Source organism: Fringilla coelebs, assembly GCF_963513975.1.
Source record: "Fringilla coelebs genome assembly, chromosome: 1".
In the NCBI taxonomy this organism is placed as follows: domain Eukaryota; kingdom Metazoa; phylum Chordata; class Aves; order Passeriformes; family Fringillidae; genus Fringilla; species Fringilla coelebs.
This window is the reverse complement of record NC_140028.1, coordinates 100,688,385-100,713,632: the sequence shown is the minus strand read 5'-3', so window position 1 is coordinate 100,713,632 and position 25,248 is coordinate 100,688,385. Positions and strand designations below refer to the sequence as shown.

Sequence of the window (25,248 nt, the reverse complement as noted above, 5' to 3'; positions counted from 1 at the left end):
CCCAGGACTGAACCATACCTCCACAAAGCATAGGCAAGGAAAAATGAACCAAAGCAGGAAGCAAATAAATACAGCCTTGACTTAAATTCCCATGGTCAAAACTGGACTGATGCCCCCATCAGCTGGTGGGAGTCCACTCCCTTTTCTGAAAATGAGGAGCAGCTGCCTGACTGCAAAGCAGCCAAGCTTGTGAGCCCTTGCTCCTTTTGCTGTCTTAGGAGAGCACAGGACCTGCCTCCTGCACCGCTCCTATAGCACCATAAGTGCCTCCCCATTTCTCCTCCATGGCCCTGGCAGAGGGAACATCTACAGCATTAGCCCTGCTCTGAGCAAGGCCAGTTTGATCTAGGCTGCTGCCTCTGGCAACACCTCCAGCTATAATATCTGCTGCCTGTTACCACAGAGACAACACACCATGGAGGCAAAAGGCCTGGGAGGAGAGAGCAGCAGGAGCTCAGAGCGGTCTTTCATGGGGATGCAGTCAGCACACCACCCTCTGCTTCCCACTCTTCCACTCCCAGGCAGTAGGGAGTGAGAGCCTGAAGAGATCCTCCCTCCTGGAGGCAGCTAGTGGAAACCACTGCAAACTGTTCTATTGTCCCGACTCCTTTCCTCCTCCTCCTCCTTTTGCAAGGGTGGGTAAGGAAAGGAAAAAGATCTCATTTTTCTGGTGAAGTGAAGCTGCATGATACATGGCTTCAGATTGACAGTGAAGTCCTCCAGGAAGCAGGACAACAGGCCTCGTGCTCATCAAGGTACAGCTTAAACATCTGCATCCAACAACCCTCTGTATACAGAATTCTTCCTAAACAATAGACAACTAAGTGTAAGATACACAACCCTCCCTTTAACATGCTCTGAAAGAAGAGAGACCCAAGCCGCACAGCAAGTTGATCAGACTCAGATTGCAACTGGTTTGGTCCCCAGCTCTCACTTTCTACAAAACAAGGGTGCCTCGTTTTAACTGTAAGAGACAGCTTAATATTTAACACTCATTTATTTAAGAAAGTCTGGAGAGTGTAAGAGTTTCTTTTATTGCTCATGAGCAATTAAGGAACACCATTTAAAGGCTCTGTAAAGCTATGCTCAGTGACTGAAAGGCAGCTGGAGGTGATTCAACCAGGGCAAATCACAGTTTAAGGGTATTTAAAAATTTAAGAATCCTACCTATGCTCAAAAGTCCTGGGGAGGACCTCAGAAAGTATTTCCAAAGGGTACATGACACAAAGTGCTACGAACTAAACACTGCAAACTTGTTTACATTCTCACTTAAAACCAATGTAAACCAAGAGGAGCCATTCAGAGAAGCAACACCAAGATAAAACTGATCCAAGCCTCTGAAGGAGCACAGCACTGGGGAGACGAGTTTCCCTCTCGCCTGGCCTGGCTTATAATCAATGAGCGTCATTGATCTCACTGCTGACCTGGGACTTCAGTGACTCTTATCGTACGAAGTTTCATGAGCAAAAATTACCTGCTGCATAATAAAGCCTTCCTAGGGCACACTATCACTGATTTAGTTGCTAAGCCAATCTTAGCTATTCTGCAAACACCAGTAGCTCCCTATTGGCGCCCAAGCTGACCTTTCCTGTGTTACAGCACAATTGCTCTTACCATACCTTGATATAATAGCATTGCCTGCTTGATTTCAGCTCTCACAGGTTACTGCTTACTGGTTTGTTTTCATGTCTGGAGACCAAGATTCCTTATTAGAAAACTAAGAAAGTATCATTAAAAATGTTTTGTCATTGACAAATGGAGCTGTAGCTGTGCTGTTAGAAACCAGATGGAAATTTAGTTCATAATTCCAGTAAAAATGTCAGTGAAATGGAACAAGGAACTCCTCAAAGATCAGTGGAGCATATTTTGTTCCAAAATTTCAGACCTTATCAGGACTAAATAAAATCTAGAACGTACACAGCAATAAGCTGTTAGCCTCTTCAATCCATACCAAAATTGTTCTTTCAGAGACATGGAGTCCACATATACAATAGTCAAAGAAATCTTTTTCCTGGTGCTCTGGTGATTCCTGCAGAACTGGAAGAGACTGGTGAAGGAAAAAAATTCAGAAAATGTTTATAATAGTTTCTTGTTAAATACAAAACTGAAGCACCTGCCATTATTTTGGTATTAACTTGCCAGTGTAACTATAGGGATACCATGAGCTCAAGTGAACATGGCTGGCAAAGTTTTCCCAAATTGAATACTTTCATACCAACCACTGGAGGTACCATTGAGAGTTTTGGGGTGTTGCACACCAAGTAAATCATGCAAGGATTTTGAGTTCAAACATTAAACTTGGTTTGCATTTGTTTGCACAATACCATCTACCTGCAGCAAACAGGTTGGTGCAGGTGAGAAGACATCATTTTGTTCAGAAGAAGAGCCTAATAGACAGAGTCTGAAAAGGTGTCAAAGTGTTCATCATCAAGTCCTTTTGAGTTTTGGTGAAGTTTTTCCCCCTGTGTTAAAAAGGAGACAAAAAACTGCATGCTGAGTACTTTCAGTGCAGTGACCATTATGAAGAGAAAGCGACAGGCTGGCTGCACTGACACGGGTGGTGCTGCAGAAAGCAGAGTTTATACAAGACAAACAATAATCCCACACTAAATTCTGGCCAATGCATAAATACTTGACAATCTTCCTTGCTCCTCTCATCCTCACAGTCCAAATGCATGCTCCACACTTCAATGAAAGCAAACCCTACACCTTTAATCCCACATTGCTTTTTCATTGCCATTCTGTGACAGAGTGACTCCTGACTTCTTTTACTAACATGTTCCTTTAAAAAATGAAAATGATGCGCAAGAGACATGACTGAAGTAAATCCTTACATCGAGGAAGAACATTCCTATATTGTGAAGTCTAAGGCTTTGTGGGACTCCATTTAAATCAGTCTAATGTTAATCCTAATATCTAATTATCTAAAGTTTAATATCCCTATCATTTTGGCTTATATCAAAATGCACATAGTCAAATTAGTAAAAAAAGAAAAATCCAGAAAGATCAAGATATCAATTTTAAAAAACCCAAAAAAATACCAATCACACTTTAAATGAAATATGACTTCTGTGAAACAAGTATTTTTCTTGGAACAAACTCTCACCCATCACACCAGAGGAAATCAGCTTAGGCTCATTATGATGGAACGTTAGTAAGAACAAAATTTACTTTCCGTAACCTCTTTCAGAAGTTACAAACTTTGAAACAGAGATTTAATAACTAAATAAACTGATTATGTAAGCCCTGAACCCGTGAGCAGTCTATGCATACACTTAGATTTACAGACTTAAGTAACCCAATTCCTAGTAGCGTGTGTGTTTCAGGACACACACATTACCTTGAATGTTAGAGTATTTTGCTTATAGCAGTACAAACCAAAACCCAAGGGAGCCACATGACTGTATAATGCAGCTGTATCTACAAGTTGAGAATTACTGTAATCAGTGGAAATAGAAACTCAGATTTCCTCTAATATCACAAATTTGCTCAGCAAAGTTGACTAGAGAGAGCTAAAATTGTTTCCTACTCAGTAACACAGGATAAATGGGAAAGAGACTGATCCTGGACATTAACTATATTCAGTCATCCAAGTATTACTGCTAGTTCCGTGCTAGCAATCTGCTAGAACCATAACCAAGTCAGTTTTTATCAGTATGGAATGCACAGACCAGGCCTTCAGATACTAAATAAAATATTTCCTTACAACTCTGACGGTGTGAAGAAAAAAAAATATTAAAAGGAAAGAGGAGAGGGAAAGAGGGAGGGGGTGAAGGCCTGTGTGTGTATGGAAGGAATGTGGGCTCAATATACAACAGCACTAAATATTTTATCTTCGAACCAAATTGCTACAAAAGAGTCCTGATTAACATTTCATTGCAAAAGATGCACCACTATACTAACGGCCTTAAAAATCTACATTTAAATGGAATACAAAAAAAAAAAAAAGTTATTCAAAAGCATTCTCTAGACATTCCCTTTTAAAAGCAGTAGGTTAAAGGTTTGATTTATATGGACTTTAAAGAGGTTATAGGCTGTCTTTGTCACATCACAGTTTAACTGTGTAGTTTCACCTCAGCTTTACATTTATGAACTGGATGAAGACAATACCATTTCTGATGTGCAAATTCAAACGTTTTTATTTTTTATTATTTGTCTGTTAAAAATTCCTTTTGGTACATATAAATGCTAACATCTAGCCTTTGAGGTGTTACTCTTTTACTCTTTTTTTTTTTTTTCACTTATTTCCCTGAAAAACTAACATATGCTACAGGTTTTTATTTTATTTTACAGAAAACAGCACATGAAAACATTGCTGGAATATTTATTAGATTCATCTGTTATTATTTTGTTAGATGATCTGCAAATAAGAAGAAACATACTTCTGGTTATACCAAAACAGCAGGATTGGTGCACCATGACTTGTACAATAGGGACTGGTAGTTCTGTACTGGACCCTACACCACAAATGTGGCTTTACCATATTTCAGTGTGTTAAGTGCTTGCACAAGCAATGCTGTTTGAATTATGTAAGGACTCTGTTGTGCATCACCTACAGATTAATAATTCTCACTCCATGCAAAATCCAACTAAGCTAAGGACAAGCACTAAAGATAAAACTCAACACTTGCTAATCACTTGTTCAATAGTGAATCACAGCACAGAAGGGACTTGCACGGCAGCCAGCCTCCATGGGATGCCAAACTGGGGGCCCATCTTCCCATCTTCCCCCAGTGTTTACCCAGGGAACTGGTGAGAGATGCTAAGCAAAGGCACCGAGCCACAGGAGAGAAGCCAATACTCTAATAAATGCAGAACACATCACAACCTAAATATGTTAGTGTAAATGTTGAATGACTCCTAATTATTTATAATCAGCAGTCATTAAGAGTCATGCTTTTCCCCCTTGATTCCTTCAGCAGAGGGGAGGCAAGCGTGAAAAATGGGTTAGCAGCCTTTCTGTGGGCCAATTGCTCCTGTTCTCAGAGGGACTCAGCCAAAGCCCATTAGGAGGGTACTGACCTCAATCTGCTGTGGATCAGTCCCTGAACGCCACAGAAGTCTCTAGATTCCAAAAAGGTTATGCTCCCCCTGGCTTTAAAGGCAGAGGGAGAAGACTTGAGAAGCCTTATGCTACAGTCTCTTTCCCAGAAGATTTTTAAGCATCCCATGAGATGCAGAGGTCAAATAGTGCATAACGCCCCCTCACACAACCCTCTTACCTCCCAGAGATTTGCAAAGAGGAGGCACCTTCTGCAGAAATTAAAGGAGGCAGGAGTAATGCAATTATGCAGAAAACCAAAGGAATGCCAGGTGTGCCTAGCATCGATGCAGCACTGCAGTACACATTGGCACCTGCAGATTTCCTGCTCCCACCCTTCACAGAGAACCTGGCTGCATAGATGTGCACAGGTGGGTCCTCCACAGGAAATGGTGATCTAACACAAAAAAAGCATTTTTAAAGTGTTCCTCAGCATTCAGACAAAAGAATCATTTTACATATCCCACCTCCTATCAGACCTTTGTTATCCTCAGTGAAGCCCACTGCTTTTCTGCTAGGAGGGTCTCTTATGCAGAACAAATGCAATCCATATATAAAGCCTACTAATTAAAAGAGCTCCTGCAGTCCTTAGCCAAACTCTCTCCCATCATCCTTACCCAACAAAATAAAACTTCTGACCAAAAGTTCAGTAATGCCAACTGGAATACACATTCCTTGATGGTGTTGAAGACCCTAAAGCAGAAACACTTGACAAGCTGTTTGTAATGCTTGCGAAACATTAGAGAGTCCATGGTGCAACACTTTCTAAACAGGTGATCTGGTTGTACAGGGCTACTGAAAAACACAGTTCGTGTTTCCAGCTACTGTTCACAAGCTCATAATCACAATGCTTCTAAAACTCCAGGAATCTGCACTGTAGGATACTTGATGACATAGCAAATAACTCTTCCATTGATGCAGCAGTAGCAGCTCTCAGGAACAACTCTGGCATTTACTCCCTGAGAAGTAAATATTGACTTAACAGCATCTACCAGAGCATATGCAAAAGGGATACGAATGACTGCTTCTGCCAGTGCAGACTCACATGTTCAGAATCACACCTGCCACTTTATTCTGAATCACTGAAGCATGTAAATCGTGAGAGAAACCTCCGCTTACAACTGCAATGAAAAGAAGCCAAGACACTCTCTTCCAATTTCATCCAGCCCACAACTCTATTCTTAGATGGGCATTTTACATGCAACATCCCAGTCCTGCCAACATACATAAATACAAATGACTCCACCAAGGGAGCCGCCTGTGCAACACCCATGGGCATCTTGAGACCATTTGCCACTATGTGGCTCTAGGCTTTTTAGGTGAGGTTCTCATCTTTAAGCAATCACTGTTTCAAATTAATTTTACAGTAAAAGGTTGGACTAGGACAGTATGGAAAGCCCTACAAAAAGGAGTTTCTCCACTCAGCTTAATGGGTTTCAGGCAAGGAACAAAAGGGACTTCTCCAACAATAGCAATGGACCCCACCAGTTAGGCAGACAGAAGGAATTAAGGTAACATACATGACCGCTATACAACCCCATGAGGTGGACACCTCAGCTAACCACCATGAGTTGTATCACCTCAGCTCAGTGGCCACTGTCATTATCCAGTCCACTTCCCAGCCTCATATTGCCCTCAACAGATCTGCTCCACTGTAGGTCTTACTTGTTCTGGCAGGAAATCATCTCTCTGCTCTGTCTGAGAGGACCTTCATGCTAAATGACTCAGTGGATCACAAATATCCTAACAGGTTTCTTTTTATTCTGAAATGTGTTTTAGATGTATTGTCCTTGTCACTCAAAGTTTTTCAAGAGTCCTCAGGGCATTCCAACCATGAACGAGCACTGTAAAATGGCAACAACTGGCATCATCAGACTTAGTACCCAATAGCAAAGGTTTATTGCCAAGCTGAGGGCAGTTCTTGATATAAAATTAGGCCAGTAGATAATGAAGCTAGATTGCTCCCTACTGGCACAGAATTTTGAGATTTCATGCTTCTGCATTAAATAACCCAAAAAGAAGAATGAAGTGGTGAATTGGAACATGTATAGCTGCACCCAACATGTGCTCATTTACAGGTTCCAGTAAGAAATGTGCATTCATAAAAGAAAGGGTCTGCCTCCACAAACAGATACTTCCCAGTGCTACCACCATGGCAAAGACAAGAAGGTGCAGTCTGCAGTGCTTAAAGATTCCAGCTGGTTCATCTGCCCTAATGGTGACTTAACAATACTGGTCCCAAATGCGAAACTCACTAATTTCTGTTTGATGTCAACAGCTATCCAATGGAGTAAGGACAAGGCTTCAAATCCCATCTGAACTGCTGCAGAGCCAAGAGCTCAGCATACATCTTCAGAGATAATATACCAGCATATAAACAAGCTTGTTTCTTGAAATCCAACAAGGCAGTCTAATAAGGCAGTCACACATCCTTAATTATGCTGGCTCCAAAGCAAGTTTAACTATCATTTAGGCAATTCCAAAAACATAGCAATTGCAACATAAAGTATAACTCAACCATAACTGCTTATCGTGAGTAATGTACATTGCATGCTATTTTCAGATGATAGCAAATTAGAGAGGGGTGGCATGCTGATTTCTTGTGACTGTCTTTCATTAACCCCAGAAAGGAGAGAGAGAAACATCATCATCACCACCACCAAATACCACCCATCTACTTCTGTCCTCCCAGAGCTAAAGGGAACATAGGGATACTTATCCTGATATAATGAGTTACAAAATAGTCTTCCCCAGAGGATACAGGCAAGCTTATATAACCAGCAGTGAAACTGGGCAACTTTCCAGAAAATTTATCCAACTGCCTGCAGTCTCCCATTTCAAGGTAGCTGGAAAAGCTAACTGCTGAATAAAGTCATTTGATCCACATCCCATGCATTTTGATAAAGAATATAAAAGAACAGACACCTACTTATGTTTGCTAATTTTTATTTCCTAAAACACTGAAAGGTAAAACATCTCTTCACCTGCCTTCATGGTCTCTTTTAAGTTAAGACACTCAAAAGCATTTCCAGCACTGAACAAGGAGAAATACATGTTTATGGATAGAAGCTAAGTGTTTTTTAAAAGCACAGAAATATTGTACCACATTCCAAATTAAAAAAAAGGTAAAAATTTTGATGAAAGCACTGTAAATTTTTAAGTAGAATATTCCTATCCCTTTCTATTGCCCTCACTACCTCTCCCTTTCTATTCTATTTCTTGAAGTCGACTAGGATCACACAATGGGAGTCACATGAGCCAACTTCAGAGTCTTTGCTGATCTCTTAGGAGAAAATTTAGACTAGACAGACCTATCTAGAAGGGAACAGCTGAAGGAGACAGGTCACAGTTTGCAACATCTTTACTTTTATTACACATTTTTATTTTTATGTCTCATTTATCAGGTTGGAGACTGATTCTGTCTGAACTCCAAATGAAGGAAAAGAAAAGTTTATAACCTGAAGGGACACAAAGTTGGGAAACAGATTTTCAATGAGATCATTTCATACCTCTTCATAGCTTATGTTTCCTCTAGTTAACATCCACCTAACTTCAAGGACTCTCTACATTTTGAAGAATTGACTGTTGCTAAATTCTGAATGCTTTCCCTTTCAACTACACCTTGACAGCCTGCAATGTACACACACTGCCCTCTGCAACTCCTCCAGCAGAACCTTGGAAAAGCAATTTCACTGCTCTCTTTATTGCTAAACAAAATATAAGCCCAATATAATAAAGGGTTTTACTTAGACTCCTCTAATTTTCTCATTGTTTAGGTATGTTCCACATTAAAATAAGTTCAACCCTGCAACACAGGGGACTTTCACTACCAGACTGCCAAGGATTTGGTTTCCACAGCAGCCAAGACTCCTGGAAATCCAGAAGCATCTGTACAAGGCAATACTGTATGCAGTCAGACCATGCCCGAGACTTTGCAGATATAAGGGATGCCCATGACGTCCCCACTGAGCACATGCTCAGGGCCACTCCACTTGCACTGAGCCCTGGCCAGTAAGTCTGACTTCCCTAGGATGTCAAAAAGCCAGCAGAAAATGCTGTGCCCACCTGAACTGTTCTTTTTCTGGGTGAAGGGCTCTGTCTTTACCTCCCAAAGAAGTGAAGAGGCTACACTTCTCAGAGGGCAAGGGAAATCTAGCACAGTATGTCTGAGTAAATGCAAGCACAAAACAGTAGCCCAAATTGGGTTCACCCATGCAAACAAAAAATTCTGTTGCTCTTCCTTCATGTCTAAGATTTGTGTCTAAAGGTAACATTTTGCCCCACAATTAAGAAGCCTGAAATACAATATTTTTCTCAGATTCACCTATTAGTAAAATTAAGTTTTTCTAAATCAATTATTCTATCACCTACCTGTAAGATCTTACATTCCTGCAGTTAAAGTACTGGTCTTATTACAACTATGACTTCTGCCTAATACTAAAATACTGATTTTTGAGAGTCCTAAGTCCAACATGACAACCAAAAAATTCACCTGAAATCTGCTTAAATGAGAGCACCACAGAGGAGCACAAAGCTTTCTTTCTTTTCTTTCTTTCTTTCTTTCTTTCTTTCTTTCTTTCTTTCTTTCTTTCTTTCTTTCTTTCTTTCTTTCTTTCTTTCTTTCTTTCTTTCTTTCTTTCTTTCTTTCTTTCTTTCTTTTTCTTTCTTTCTTTCTTTCTTTTTTCTTTTCTTTTCTTTTCTTTTCTTTTCTTTTCTTTTCTTTTCTTTTCTTTTCTTTTCTTTTCTTTTCTTTTCTTTTCTTTTCTTTTCTTTTCTTTTCTTTTCTTTTCTTTTCTTTTCTTTTCTTTTCTTTTCTTTTCTTTTCTTTTTCTCCCTTTCTTTTTTTCTTTCCTTTCTTCCTTTTTTTTTTTTTCCGTCTTCTTTCCTTCTTTCACTCTTTAAACACCTGGTGAAACTTTTGATATCTTTGCTCAAGGTTCTTATTCACTTATAGACATAATTATTATTTTTTTAGGACTAGGCTTATTTTTAGCATCTCCTTGAGCCTTGAAGATAAATGTAGCAATAATTACAATCCCTTGAAATATTTTATTACTTAAGATATTTTGGTATCATTCATACTAAGGTTATTTCTCAGAGGAAAAAAATAATTTCCTGGTGCCAAGAAAAATGTATGTAAGCCTTAAATTCTGATTTAAGTTTGATGGCTGAAGAAAAAGGTCTTTGGGAATTTAAACAGCAAGACTAATCTACCTCCCCTGTTCTCTGAACAATCAAAAGAAAGTGTTCAAAGCTAAGAACAGGACTTTTAAAATTATTTCCACTCTTTCATATGCAGCATTATTCTCTCCCAAAGCAGCAAACAAAATGGTGTCGTGGAACAGATAATGTAAGCTCAGAGTGACTGTCAGAATATGCTGATGCACCTTGAATTGAAAATACAAAATAAAACCTACTATTTCTATTTTTCCTTGAACAATACTTCAGAAAACTTGGCACTGAGTTAGACTGAAATGAATGTTGGAAGTTAAATTGGTAGAAATCCCCTGAGTGATTCCAGATCCATGCTTTTTTGGCAGGGACACTGTGATCCTGTGCCCATCCCAGTGTTTGAAAAGTACTAATGTCCATTCACTCAAACTTCAGCCAAATGTCTCTGAAGAATAATTCATCATATACACCTTCAGAAAAGTTTTACAATAATGTTCAGAAAGCAGCTTCCAAGTCTGGCATTTCTCTAAGCAAAATTGTGCTGTTTTCAATTTTGCTGAAAAAACTGCGAGAGGTGTGGTTCTTTATGAAGGCCCTGAAAATGCCTGAAAAAAACCAGCAGGTTTTATAGCACTTTGTGACTGAATATTTAAACATATATATTAAAATAAAGGATTCCTATGCTGTTCCCATGGAAGTCAATGGCAGCTGACTTCATGACAGAGGTCAAGTCATGATCTTATCAAATCTCTGAAACCTGGAGTAGCTCAAACTACAAGGAGTGATTCTATTACAACTGCATGGGAACTAAGATATCATTACTCTTTCCCTTCTTTCTGATCATACAGAAGAGTCTTCAAATAGAAACTTTGTACAAGAAAGCATATTTCCAGGATGAGGTCCTGAGATGGCTTCATGAGAAGTTATCTCAAGTTTCAGAGATGTGATAATTCAGTGATCAAGGGTGCTGGGAGCCCAGATATCTTACTGAAGAGAACCAACTAAAATATTATGGCTTGAGTAAGGACTGAAAAGAGATACCTAAGACTAATTAAAGCCTGAACTAGTTAAAGTTGCTAAAAACCTTTTCAGTATTTCAGTGAGTTGTGAACTTCAGCCTAAAATTAAATAAAACTCCATCTTACCGCTAAAGAACAATATGAAATTACAACTACAAGCACACCTTACAGATACCTTTTATGGGGTTAATTTTGTCTCATCCCTGTCTTGCTGTGAATCCTGTAAGTCATATTCCCTGTTTTGAGCCCTGACCCCAGAAAGGGATGCATTTCCCTAATCTTCACGGTGCAGGCAACTTGGAGCAGCCCCAAGAGCCCCAAGAAGGGGTAGGGAAACCTGTAACTCCCAGAAATTTGAACTACCATCAAGTTAAGCAAAAAACCTGAGAGGGGGAGAGAATACCAAACCTCCCTCTGACCTCCAGCAGATGCAATCCCCAGGCACAGAGAGATCCTGGCTGTGAGAAGCTGAGTATTCCCAGATACTTCCAAAGGGAAAATCCATAGAGTTGAGAGAGAAATACAACAGGCAGTGCAGCCATCTCCTGAGTGAGCCCGCTCTGCATCACTATGCCATGCAGCCAGCGCTGAAACCAGCCCAGGCTAAAGGGCTCATCACAGATGCTAAGCACCCCAGGGAGCCAGCCTCCAGCAACTGGCAGGGTCTAGCCTCCGCCCTCCTCCTCTCCAGCAGAAATACAAATCCAAAAATAAAAGCAGGAAGGCAGTTTATGAGGAGCATTTTATCTGAGTTGAAGTTGGAACGGGCTGTAAACTCCCATGGGACATCTAGGTTTACACACTTCAGATGAAACCGTAAATTGAATATTAAACACACATTTTTATCAAATCATATTTCTCCCAGAGAAGGCTGAGGACTGCCTGTTTATTTTTTTAATCTGATTCACTATGTTTACAAGTGGTAGGAAAGCTGGTTATATCAGCCACTCCATCTTTTTAGCTCTATTTGAATGACTTTGATTTTGTTTTTCTAACACTGCTAAGAAAACCATAATGCAAAAAAAGAAATAAAATCTATAATCTGTGAAAAAGCACTCTGAAATCCATCAACCAAGTTGTATCCATAATTGCTTCCCTGGCTTATCAAAAAAAGGCTCATTTGCATTATCTGTTATCTTTAGATACCCATCCTGGTCTATAAACAGAGTTATCAATCCCGTTCAGAGGCCAGTCCACAAATTGAAGTTTTCTGTAGAGGGAATTAGCTATAAACAAGCCTGAGGCAATTTTCTTTGACAGCCAATGGTAAACCATAGGAAGTAACTTCAATAGTGATTTACAGTTCTTCTCTGGTTTCCATCCAACTTTTCCTTCTTGTGCTTCTGTTCCATCCAAAAAGGAATTTTTCAGATGTTCTAATTTCCCATTCAAGATGCAATCAATCCCAAGTCTAGGTGTGTCTAATCCAATTTTTACGGTATGTTCATGGGCCAGCACCAGAGAAAAAGAACTCTCTTTTTATTTTCTTTCAATTGCCTCTGCTGCAATCACAAGACTTGTCATCTCCTGGTGTGAAATGCACAACAGCAAAAGAGAGAGTGAAGGAGGTTTGAGAGAGAGAGAGAGAGAGAGAGAGAGAGAGAGAGAGAGAGAGAGGGAACGCCAACCCACTAAAAAGAAAGGGGAAAAGAGATACGCAAAAATAACACTGACATTTTTTAATAACTCTACATACTAAAAACCTGCATTTAACAGAAAAATTAATTAACTCCAACTTCTTAAAGTCTGTGTGGAGTTTTTAAGTCCTCATTCAAATCACAATAACCATTAGAAGCAGGATATTTAGGAAAGGACTCCAGCTTTGCACCACCCATCCTCCTCATCTATACCACAGTGAAGTCAGATTCAAGTCCTGTACTGCTTGCTCATGCACATCACTTTTCTGTAGACAAGTAAACCCCATTGTCCAGCCTCCCACACCACTGAGAGTCAGAGGACTGCTACTCTTTTACAAATGAAAGATCTTTTCTCTCAGCAGCTTAACATACATTTCAGCTAGCTCTGACCTTCTGAAAAAAAACCCCAAAAACTGAGGACCTAAAGTATTTATTTTTCAATGTCTAATTAAAAAATATCTCTAAGGCACTGACATGCACAGTGGATCTTAACATACACCCCAGGCACGGAAAAGAAGTAACAAGCAGGGGCACGATTCCTCTCTGGGTAAACTACAGCGAATGAAAGTAAAGCAGCCAAAAACCCAATGTGAAAGGGACCTATATGGATATAAATCTGTGAGAGAAGCGGCAGATGAACAGACAAGAATTACATGCAAGAGCTTAGCAATTAATAAATAGTCCCTGTGTCAATGCAGACCAATAAAAACTGTTTCCTTTTATATTAAAGGAAAATATATCACAGAGCTTGTACATTTTCCTCTTCCTTTTCTCTATATATGCATTGACCTGTGGGACATATATATGTGTGTATATACATACATGCACAGGTTATTTTTCCCTGACTGAGACCTACCCTAATGGGTAGGCACTAATGGATTTGAAGTGATAAGGTAAAGGCAGACATGCAAAATGCTCCAGAACTTCTGTTCCTAATCAATCACCAGAGATCAGTGACATCATTCAAGCCTTTGATCAGAGCTCCCCTTTCAAGCTTAAAGAGGGGTATAGGTTGACCCACACCAGTGGAGGGACTGAAGAAACACCTAGGATAAAATTCACAGTGAAATATGAGAAGTCACTGGCATCCCTCTTCAGAAAAACTATCCCTTCCCATCTTCCTCAAGGAATACAGCGTACATTCCAGAGCAACCAAGCACAAACAACAGATTTATCTCTTTCCCAAATAATTAGAAAACAGCCACAGAAACAACACATCACAAAATCCTTTCAGATTTTATTTTTGAAGCCTGCACATACATTTTATCCTGAGCAGGCAGTTTATAACATTTGCTCGCATTTTAAAATATCTTCAAGTCCATTGATTAAAAAAAGAAAAAAAAAAAAAAAAAGGAAAAGGAAAAAGAAAAAGGAAAAAAATTTTTAAAAACCCCTTATTTTCCCAAAATATCTGAGCAGATATTAAGAAATAAAGGCTGACATCCATTTTTAAAGAAGAAATAACTTTCAGGAGAACCAGCATCACTGCAAGCATTCAATAAATTTAGCACCAGCCTTTGTCCACATCAGGGCATTCAGAGAGTTTGTATCACTAATCCCACTTCTGCCAAAATTGAGCTCCATTGTTTCTCCTTTCATCTGAGTTTCCATGGCACTTATTAGGACTTAAGTGTTATTTACTTAGTGCAGTTTGTTAAAAACAACAACAACAAAAGAAAGTACATCTTAACATGAGCATCAGATTTGTTTTACTTTCAATAACCTCAAGATGCAGTCAACATTTTACAGTCTCGGAGATTTCTTCCATGTAAAAAATCTTCAAGAAAAGCAAAGTTGAAAATAGACCTGAAAACACTCACTTCATTGTTTTGGTTCGTTTTTTTCCCATCTGTATTTTTAAAAATCTAATTGAGCTTCCTGAACTGCAGCAAAAATGTAGTTTATTATCTCCCTCATCAGGTGATCAATGATTTCATTAATAAGACAGATAACAAAACTGTCATATCATCGACACAGTTATGAAAGATGATCCTGGCTTCTTGCTCCATTTTCCAAGGTCTGGGATACTCTGTGGCAGCTCTGAGTCCATTCAATATTTTCCACAGACAGAGAAAAGTGAAAATCCATTTTGAAACCAATTTCAATTAGGATCCAGAAGCTGTTATCACAGGTGTCGCAGAATGGGCCCGTAAGTGGAAATGTCGCCTATCCATTCTGAAATGAAACCTTATCAGGGCCTACGAAGATGGCTGAGGACAGCCTATCTGTAAATTACTTTTCGTCCTGTGTTAACTCAACCCTAGTTCTGTCATATGGAATTCTTTCCAGCCCCTCGTAATAATCTAATGACTAACCAGGCGCTGTACCAAAACGACTTTTATTCTGCTCGGGCTTCCCCCGCCAAATGAACAGGGCTGCAAATGCAAATAACCGGAGGCAGCCAGGCGAGCCGACGTATTTAGTAATATCATTTAAAGCTCTCATAGTTTATTACAGGGAAGTAACGGGCTTGCATTCTGAAGCCTGTCTCCACCCATTGCATTCCTGGTGATTTTTCAATTGCAAACTCCAAGGCCCAGTTATTTCATTAATTCAGCACCCAAGTAGTGAGGCTTTTCTCTCACATCTTTCAGTCTCCTTTTAGCAAATTATCCCATGACGGAGGATTTATTCAGTCAAAGACCTCGGACTTTGAGAGGCAACAAAAGAATCAAGAGACTTTCTGGTCCACCTGCCTGGCGAATGATGAGGCAGGGTAAAGCCTCCCCTAGAGAAACCAATCAAACCATTGTGTGGCACAGTCAGACCTTTTCAACTGTCAAGCCAGGAGAGCAGGAAAAGAGATGAAAGAACTCAGGATGAAGCTACCATTTACAGAACCATGTGGGAATGGTCTCCGAAGATTTAATAATTGGGATGGAACTCAACTTTCTGAAAACTAAAAGAAAGGGGGGAAAAAAAAGGAAGGGAAAGAAAAGAAAAGAAAAGAGAGAGAAGAAAAAAGGAGAGAGAAGGAAAAGGAGAGAAAGAAGGACAGAAAAGTGAAAGACTAGGAGGAGGGGAAAACACTGCTGGTCAGGCCCAGAAGGAACTTTTCCACACATAAAACCCTTTGTTGTTATGTATGAACCCCTACACTGGAAAAGATGAGAAAAGCAAGCACAGGACAGGGGCACAGAGAGATGCATGGTTTACAATACTAACTTCAGTTTCAGCAATTTATCATCTCATCTTAGGAAAAACTGCATCAGTATAAACCTGTTCTATTTAACAGAACAAAATAATCCCCTTGGTTTGGGACATCTGTGTGCATTTTCAAGCTATTGCATTTGTGGGACTTAAGTTTCCACTTGGCTGCATGTGGAACATGCATGAAAAGTCGTACTAAATGAATGGAAAACAGCATATTTTAAGTGGCTGGCATGTGCAAAGAATGTGCTCCTGTATAGCAAGACTCCAGTTGACGGAAGGCACAAGATGAGGACCTGCTTTTTCATAATCTGACACTTATAAGTCTTATAAGCCAAATTTTCAAATGATCTGCAGAAAACCCAGTATTTCCTGTATGCTTCTCTTTTTCAAAGTGCCTCTGCAAACTTGAAGTATGCATTCATCAGTAGGTCCAGATCACATTTACAAGCAAATATTTTTTCTGACTTGCCAGCCTTATGAGCAAAAATAGAATCTGCAAATTATATTGTGACCATTTGCAGTATACATCAAAGACAAACACTTTTAATGGGAAATAAGATAATAACACAGCACTAAAAATCCATCTCATTCCCTTTTAGTTGGGATGTCAAAAGAATGCATCTCCCTCCCCTTCAACTCTCACCCCAAAATAATGAGATATGGCTTGGAAAGAATACAGAAAATGTAGTTTTAATATGGCACCTTCTTTACATAATCACAGACTATACCCTTAACTCATTTCTCCCACTTATTGGCATATGTAATAATTTCTATGCAAGCAGAAGCCGCAGTTTTGATTCTTCTACAAAAGAAGAAAAAAAATAAAGGGGGGGCAAGTAAATAGAAACATACAGAGCAGGGATATAATCAAATGCAACACTGATTCCTGGTTATTTTCTTTTAACTGAAGACAGACATGAAATAGAAAACAACTAGAAAAGATGAATGCCATTTGAAAACCTGTTAAGTAATTTAATCACTTCAACTGCCTTAATTTACACAGTTTAGATCATAAAGCCAAATACAGTGCCTGCCAGAAGGGTTGCATAGCTTTAAGTCAATTAGAAGGATTTTTTAAAAATCTTTTTTATTTACTTTAAGAAGATCATCTGCTCTGCATAGCTCCTTCACTTCTCTTTTCTTGGGACCCAGGATTTTTGCCTTTAAGTGCCCCTTTCAATCCTTCCAAGCAGCCTGGCACCCATTTGTTTGTTGACACCCATTTCCAGCAGCTGGGAGGAAGATGCCCTCACTTGGAGCAGCAGTGCTGTTGCCATACAGCCTCCCCACTTTGGTGACACAGGTTGGCACAGCAGTGTAAGGTCTTTACTTTTAGGGTATCTTCCCCTGAGACCTGCACCTGATGGCAGTGAGTTAGCCTTTTGGGGAAGGCTAACAGTATCACTGAAGTTTCAGCTGCCAGCAGCCTTCCTTTTTCTAAAGATCAAACCTCTTGGTTGCTTCCTCCTCACCAGTACTGTGGGCTGTAATGGCTGAACTTTTTGAATTCTGACTGACATTAGACTCCTGCAAAGCACAAGATACAGAGCATGGTACCACCACCATACTGCAGAGACACAGTTTAAACCCTTTTTATTATTATTATTACTTCTGTGTCAAAAGCCAGGTACAATTTTAATATGGCTGCTTGGGTGTTTTAGGGTTGAGTCTTTTTTTGTTGTTGCTTTTCAGGAAAAAAACTCCCCAGTGTAAAATTTCCTAAATTTAACCTCCACCTTGAACAGGTGGCAAGCTTCTGCTGCTAACTAATGTTTTCTCCTGATTCCACCTCATGTTATCCAGCAGGATGCTAAGTCATTACTTACTGATTACAGTGATTGCAGGGATAAGCCACTCAATCATCTCTTTCTGGAACTTGCAAAGGGATACAGGAGGATTGACATTTAATATCCCTTATGCTATTAACCACTGCAGGGAGGGGAGAGAAGGGGGGGGGAAACGAGAGAAATCTCAGCAGAATTAATGAAGCAATACTGTATTGCACTTGCAGATCACTGGGTTTAGAGTGGGGTACATGTACAGCTGGCTCACTGAGGAACAACACTAGAAAATAGTATCAGGCAGAATGAGTTATTACAGCCTACAATAAGCCATAACTTGCTGACTGAAATTTTATTAGTAAGCATAAAGGACCATGGGTGCATTACTCCAAAAGAACATGTATTTAATCAGCTACTCACACCAGATTACAATACACCAAGACATGCAGTCCCCATTTAATTACAACCTCCAATACTTTCATTTCCAATACTTCCAAGCATCAGGGTAGCCTATTCTCCCCTAGGAAAAATGCCTTCTTTTAAGTTTATCCTCTTACAACCTGGCTGCAAATATTAGAACAGAAGAGTACAAAAAATTCTTACAAGTTCAGCCTTTGCCCTTATTTTTTCTGGGCTACCACATGTGGCTAGTTTACCCTTAACTTTCTTGCTGGTCTACACCACTTGTAGATAGGATTACTTGCAGTATTTGTCTTGCTGAAAAAGAAATTTGGTAGAAAAATATGTACACTGAAGTTATCATTTCCAGCATGTAAAACTACAGGATGTTGTTTCTTCCTTGACCTGAAAATGAAAGTGAAGAGGGTGCCTCCATCCCCTTTGATTTCAGGGGAAGACGATGGCATCTCCTGATGACTTTATAGAATCAGGTCTCATATAATCAATTCAGGGCTCAATTTGCAAGTCACTAAAATAGTACAGGCAATGTTTCTTGATACCTAACAACCCCCTTTGAACCCTGACCTCTCAACAGGACCCTGAGCACATGAGTCCAACAAGGGGGCCAAGAATGGGTATTATGATTAACACCTATTTTATGGTAAGGCTTGAAAGCAAGCAGGACAAGCAACCAACTGAAAGTTTAAACAGGAAATGTAATTCTTATGGGGTGGCTGGATACTTCCTTCAATCAACCCTGAAAGTACTAGGAAGAAGGAAAAAAAAATAGACCTAGATGAAGCTGGCTCTTCTTCTGAAAGAATCAAAGTGGACACATGAACTTCCTCTCATTTATTCATCTATCAAGCTTGGTTTTAAGTTACATCATCATTAAGATAATAATTTCTGCTTTCTATCACTTTAAAGTATGTTCTCAATAACTATCTGATTCTGATAAAGGTAGTCAAGTCCACAACCTACATATGTTTATAATTAGCTTTTTTTTAAGGTAGAGTAATAGGTTAATAAGAAATATCAGATTACACTGGAACAAGCTCATGGGTCAAAAACTAGACAAAACATATCAAACTGAAAATAAGTGCTTGGTTGTCAGACAAGGAAAGAGCTCCTATACAATAACTGCATTGTTTTAATGAAACATTAAAAACATCAGTTTTGAGACAAAATGTCCAAAAGAGGAAAGCATTCAAGTCGCCAACAAAATTCACAAGCCCAACAGTAAAAAAATCAGGTTTGAATACAGCATCACAATTTCCTAATATTCTCCAAGCAACGCTGGGAAGTGCAGTCTTGCCTTGTACAAGTATCAGTTCAGTCCTTACAGAAATTCCCTCTATTTTTCTGAAATTAAGGCCGAAAAAATAATTATATCTATGGTAAAGATTAAGAGAAAAAACCAAGTGGCATTGAGCTGAGGGCTATGTGAAGTCAGCATGGGTTTTTTTTAAACAATGCCTTTAAGGAAGCACCCTAAGAATAAATCCAATTCACCTGCAAAACAGAACACAGAGTCAAAGCAGCCAGCCTGGTAAAGCATTAAAGCCACTGACTAATTGTAAGCATGCAAAATACCCACATTATTGGGGCAAACAGAACTAGTCCCGTGGCTAAAGCAAGTCATTTATTTAAGTTCACCAGACTGGAGTTCATGACTTTACTGCAATGCTCGGGAAGGCTGGCAGCTCCTGATGCCGGGGCAGCAGGAGGGCACTGCACCAGTGCAAGCAGCACAGCTGCACAGGCAGGGCATGGCAGCAAGCAGTTTTCTGCTCCAGCACTGCAGCACTCAGCCTGACATATGGACTTGGCGTGCCGTGGGCTCAGACAGCTCGTCCGTCAGGCTGCGAGGCACAGGGGCCGAGGAGCAGCACGGAGGAGGAGCAGTGAGAACAAGCCTTAACACAGGCATTCATCACAATGCACCAAGACAAGGCACTGGGCAGACTCCTGCAACGTTTCCAGAATTCACCTGATGAATTCTTGCTAACCCTGGAATTACTTGAAATTACAGGAGGTACTGTATGATCCACCAGAGGTCTAGCAAGGCAAGTTTTGTGAACTGCAACACCAGACAAAGGCTCTCCGATGGGAGCACAGAACTAATGGCAATGAGTTTATCAACCCATGCCACCTTAAGAAAGCCATTCTTTGCACAACTTGATAGAAACCTGAGTGTGCATGGAGCAACCTTCAGAACAACCTAAATCCATGCTGTGACGTGGTAAGGGACAGAGTGCTTTGTTTCCAGAGAAGTGGCACAAATGTGCATGAGAAGACAAGACCCCACAACACAGCCCCATTAGCCAGGTGGTCCAGGGCACTGGCCTCTATTCCACTGTAACATGAGGGGCACAGCCATGACATAAACATGATTTATTTGTTGTTGTTATTACCTTGCCAAAGCAGATCAGCCTGAGATTATCAAATCCCACCAAACACAAAACTAAGCTTACTTTATGTGCTAGCACAAACTTTTTTTATTCATACAGCCTTTTGCGAATTAACAACTCCATTAGCAGTTTTCTTTAGAAGTTTTTGTCCCCCTGGATATTAGTCTAGCAGTAAATATAGAAGTCAAACAAAGGATGAAAAGGAACAATCCTAGTAAACTGCACGCAGTTTGTTTGAGACACACAAAATGAAACACAAAGAAGGAAAAAAACCAAAAGCTTGCAAAAATTAATTTAAAACAAAGCAAGAGTGGTTCCACTGGGAATTAATGTGCACCAAAGATTTTTCTTATTACATTTCCTTTTACATTGTAGTCATTACAAATTATGATTTTTTTAAAAATTTTTGATCACATGTATTTTAAAAGAAGTTTTCATTTGCTCCAGTACATGTATTGTCCTGGAGCAAATTTTAATGGCTTAGTTATAAATCCTGAAATTTAGCTGTTTATAATGGAAATGCTGGCAGGTCCATATCTAACACATTGCAAGCATCTTGGCAATACAGAGCTTGTAGTCAGGTGAGTGCAGCAGAAATCTTTATGGCATTAAGTAATGACAGGAACTCAGCAGCAGTGGCTAACTTGTAAACTGTGACCCGTACCTGCTCAGTGCTTGAGACTACAGAGCAGCTGCTACCTTCCAAAGGGCACCCTTAGTCTGAGCCTCAGAACTTCTACTGCATTGTTCAGGTGACCTTCCAGGTCACTTTTCCCACTTTCTTTCCCTTGCATCTAGGTTTACATCAGACACTTCAACACCCAGTCTGCACAATATATGATTTAAAAGTTTTCTACACTCACTAGCCATATTAACATAGATCCTGTCCCTGGGTGTGTCACTTATTTCTGGGAGCTGCTGAAATAATGGCATTTTCTTTGTTTCCTCAAGACTGTACACTTGCATAAAAGCTATAACTAGCAGCTTTCCATCTGTTTATGATCCAAGTTCTGAGTCCTTCAGAAGACAGCAGAGATACTGAGAAAATACTTGTCTGTACATCACACCTCAGACAGGTATCAGTAAAACTTTACCCTGCAAACTTTGTTAATTCATGAGTTGTCCAGAAGGACAGAAGCACTGATATCAGACATGATTATGAGGTGACATTGGTATGATAGGCAGATGTTGCTCTGCAATGACATCAGTCTTCTGAGAAGAACAGCAGGGATCATTCTGTCCTTTTGTTATTTTTAAGGGTACCTTACCTTGTTTAACAGAGCATTCAAATGCAAATCACAACATTTAACATTACCACAGCCCTTTGCAGAAAAAAAAGAGGCACTGAATCGATAAAAGCTGCATGTTTTGTAGGAGTGGTGTCTTATAGCAACTGATGATGTTCCTGTAGTAATACTCATTCCAGCATTAAAGAACAAAAGATGCAAATGCGATGCAAGCTCCAGCTTTCATGCAAATTGTCCCTGTAACCAAAATTCATTATCATGACAATCACATCTGCAAGAAGCAAAACTTCTAAAACACTGCAAAAGTAATAGTTACATTTAAGTTCCTAAAGTTTTAGTACTAGTATTTGTTTTGGTACATGCTTCACGAAGTCTCTAGACTAAGAGGAAATTTTTCATATCAAAGAAAGAATTGAATTTTTTATCCCTTTGAAGGTCAGCTCTGCATCTCTGGAAAGACATTGTGCCTCTGTTATGCATGAAGATAGATTAGAAACCCAAACCTTGGAGGTCCTGGTGACTTCCTTAAATACAAAGACTAACAATGCCAACACTTACCCACTGAAAACAAAGTTAACTGTCATTGACTTAAGAAAAGGAAGCCTTGGGCCCCAGGATGTGTACTACATTAGCATCTCCTTCCATTAGTAGGAGATAATTCCAGTGACACAACTTTGTAGTCATTCATTAGACTTGAAGTCTTTCCAGCTCTTGGGAGCTGGAGGACCCTGCTATGCAGTAACACTCCCATAGGTGAAGCATGTAGTTAAGAACTAAAACTAGCATTAAAGAAAGAAAATTACTTGACAACAGGGTGTTGTTGTCAAGTAATCAGTGTCAGAATTAGCCAAAAACATCTTGAAGGCTTTAATTTAAGCCCTCTAAATCTAAATGTTTACCAATAACATTTAAGCTAGTCCAACCAGTCAGAGATGAATGTTTGAGTACAAACCCCTGACACATCAAAGAATATGCGTATGTGTTTAACTGTACATCTGCTTGAAAAGTTGGGGCAATGTGGAAAATCCTATTATCGATTAAAAAAAATACAATGGGGACCTCTTCAGCTAATGTGAACCACTGTAATTTTATTGACAGCAACGAATCTGTGCTGACTTTCACCAGCTGAGGATCTAATTTCATATGCCTTAGAAAACTGATTCAACCTTTTCCATTGCAGCTCAAGGGTTTTTATACTCTCATGGGGATCAACTCCATCTAGTAGGTCAGCAGGTGTTGAGTCTGCTTTGAATCTGAAGTCCAGTCACAAAGGAGGATACTGGGACATGTGCCATCTAATTTTTACTGGCCCATGGACATTCCCCTCCAGTACGACTGTAGGATTCATGTATTTTCTCCTGTAGTCTAGTGGGACATAACCTGTTTCTTTGAGAAAGCAGAAATCTTTATTCAAGATATCAAAGTAAGAACCTGACCTGGACCACAAGCCCAGATAAGTGAGCATAATGGAAACAGAAAGCGTGAACTGAAATGTTTTGCCAGAAATACAGAAAGGCATTTTCTACTTTTTGCCATAACTAGACCAATTTATAAAAAAATAGCAGTTTTAGCAGTTACTCCACAACTATCCAAAATCCATAGGTCTGCCCACACCATTTCAAGCAATTTTCTCTCCTAATGCAACAGGAGTTTTGCATTAGTAGGAATCAATATGCTCAGCCCTCTTATACCAAACAATGAAAAGGTCTAGGGCTGGGATTAGCTCACACTCTTCTGAGAGGCAGGGAATATGTAAAATTGTCAACTGAGATATACTCTCTGGGGAGAATTAAGCAAACTAGTGCAGTTTTGCAAATCTACAAGCTGTACATTCACAACTTTGAAATCAATCCACCAGAGGATACACACTTAGCTTGATGTCTTGTTCCGGGCATTAAGGAACTGTGGGGAGGTGGGACAGCCCTTTCCGAGAAGGAAGTTTATTTGTGAAAGGAAAAAAAAAAAACCCTTTGCCATTAATTTTGACAGACCTACCTCCGTCTCTATAGTAATAACTAATTACCTAACTAGCGTAAGAGATTTCAATGGCCAAGTGCAAAGCACTTGCGGGCCCTGCGGGGTAATCAAGACAATTTCCAAAACACCAAAACCAGGAACTTCCTATAATAAATAACTTAGCACATTTACATCTCATATTAGAACATCTGGAAGAAAGAGACTATGCATGACGCCAAAACAGGCCTTATTGTATCCTACCACTTTCCACCACCACCACCACCCCTCCCTCCATTCGTTTTCTTTAGACTTTCTGTAGAACAAACACTGATCCAGGTGCAAATGCTCAATTCACAAGGAATGCAGAGAACATAAAATTACTGTAGGTTTGGCTGCTAGTAAATCCCTGCTGTTACTCACCATTGGAAGTTGTGCTGGAGGCAACAGCTTTCTCACTGACATCTGTTCGACTGGAGCATTTCACGATGGAATTCTCCACTTTTTTCTTCTCAGCTGTGGCAGAGCTATGGGACTGCGCCTCCATGATGACTTCTCATTACTTCAGCTCTCCTTGCACTAATACCTGAATGAAACAAGAGTCATAAACTCTAAAGACTGTTTGAAAGCTTAGCCCAAGTCTTCTCACCCCTCTCACCTGAAGAAGAGCCTGGAGCACAACTGAATTAGCAGTTCACAGTTCTGTAAGCTCATCAAATCATGTTTGCATGCATGAATTCCTGAGGAATTTAAAGAAATACTAACACCAAAACTTGAGCATATTTGCCTTTAAAGAGAATCAACATCACAAACCACTATGCTGTTCAAACAGCATAGGTAGGTCCATTTTTTTCAATTTTGTGGGGTTTTAATGGATCCAAAGGGGAAAAGAGGACAGTATTTTTCTCTTCTGCCCAGAGCACTTTGGAACAAGGCAAAAAAAGGAAAAAAAAATCAAGAAAATCAAGACAGACCTTCATGTTGACTCTGGAAGCCAAATATTTAAATTTCAACATTCAGGGTGTTGGAACACACTGCCTCAGGAATTATCCTGTCTATCTCTACACCTTGTTACTCATGTAAACATCTCTCACTTTGTTTGTTCAGAAATCTAACTCAAACAAAACTGTATTGGCGAAACAACCCGAAAACCACAGGGAAAGACAAATACTATTGCTGGTGGCAGATAATGAGATCACTTTCTTTTGCATGAAAATGCTGGAAATAGAAAGCTCTGTAGAGGTGTGTATCTAGTTATTTGCCTTTCCTGAATGTTCTCAGTGTCATCTCCAGTGATCATTTAATACCCCACAAATAATTTCTCCCTTTTCTCAGATATTTTACATTCCTGATGGAAATACGAGAAGCCCAAAAACTTGCAAAAGGGTATCACTGCTTGTGCAGCAGTGCAGGCACAACAGGCCTCAAGACTGCA

The 25,248-nt window shown here is 39.7% G+C and overlaps 1 protein-coding gene across 2 annotated transcripts in view; it reads right to left on the bottom strand.

Moving 5' to 3' along the window:
* The window catches only part of GLI3 (GLI family zinc finger 3), a gene marked incomplete at both ends in the record, with an annotated part of 186,634 nt that extends 162,274 nt beyond the window's left edge, over nt 1-24,360 (bottom strand). For both annotated transcript variants that reach the window (XM_084208535.1, XM_084208536.1), the window contains one exon: nt 24,237-24,360. In XM_084208535.1, coding sequence (XP_084064661.1) covers nt 24,237-24,360 — 124 coding nt within the window. The remainder of the gene's footprint in view (nt 1-24,236) is intronic.
* Nucleotides 24,361-25,248: the final 888 nt, after the last annotated feature.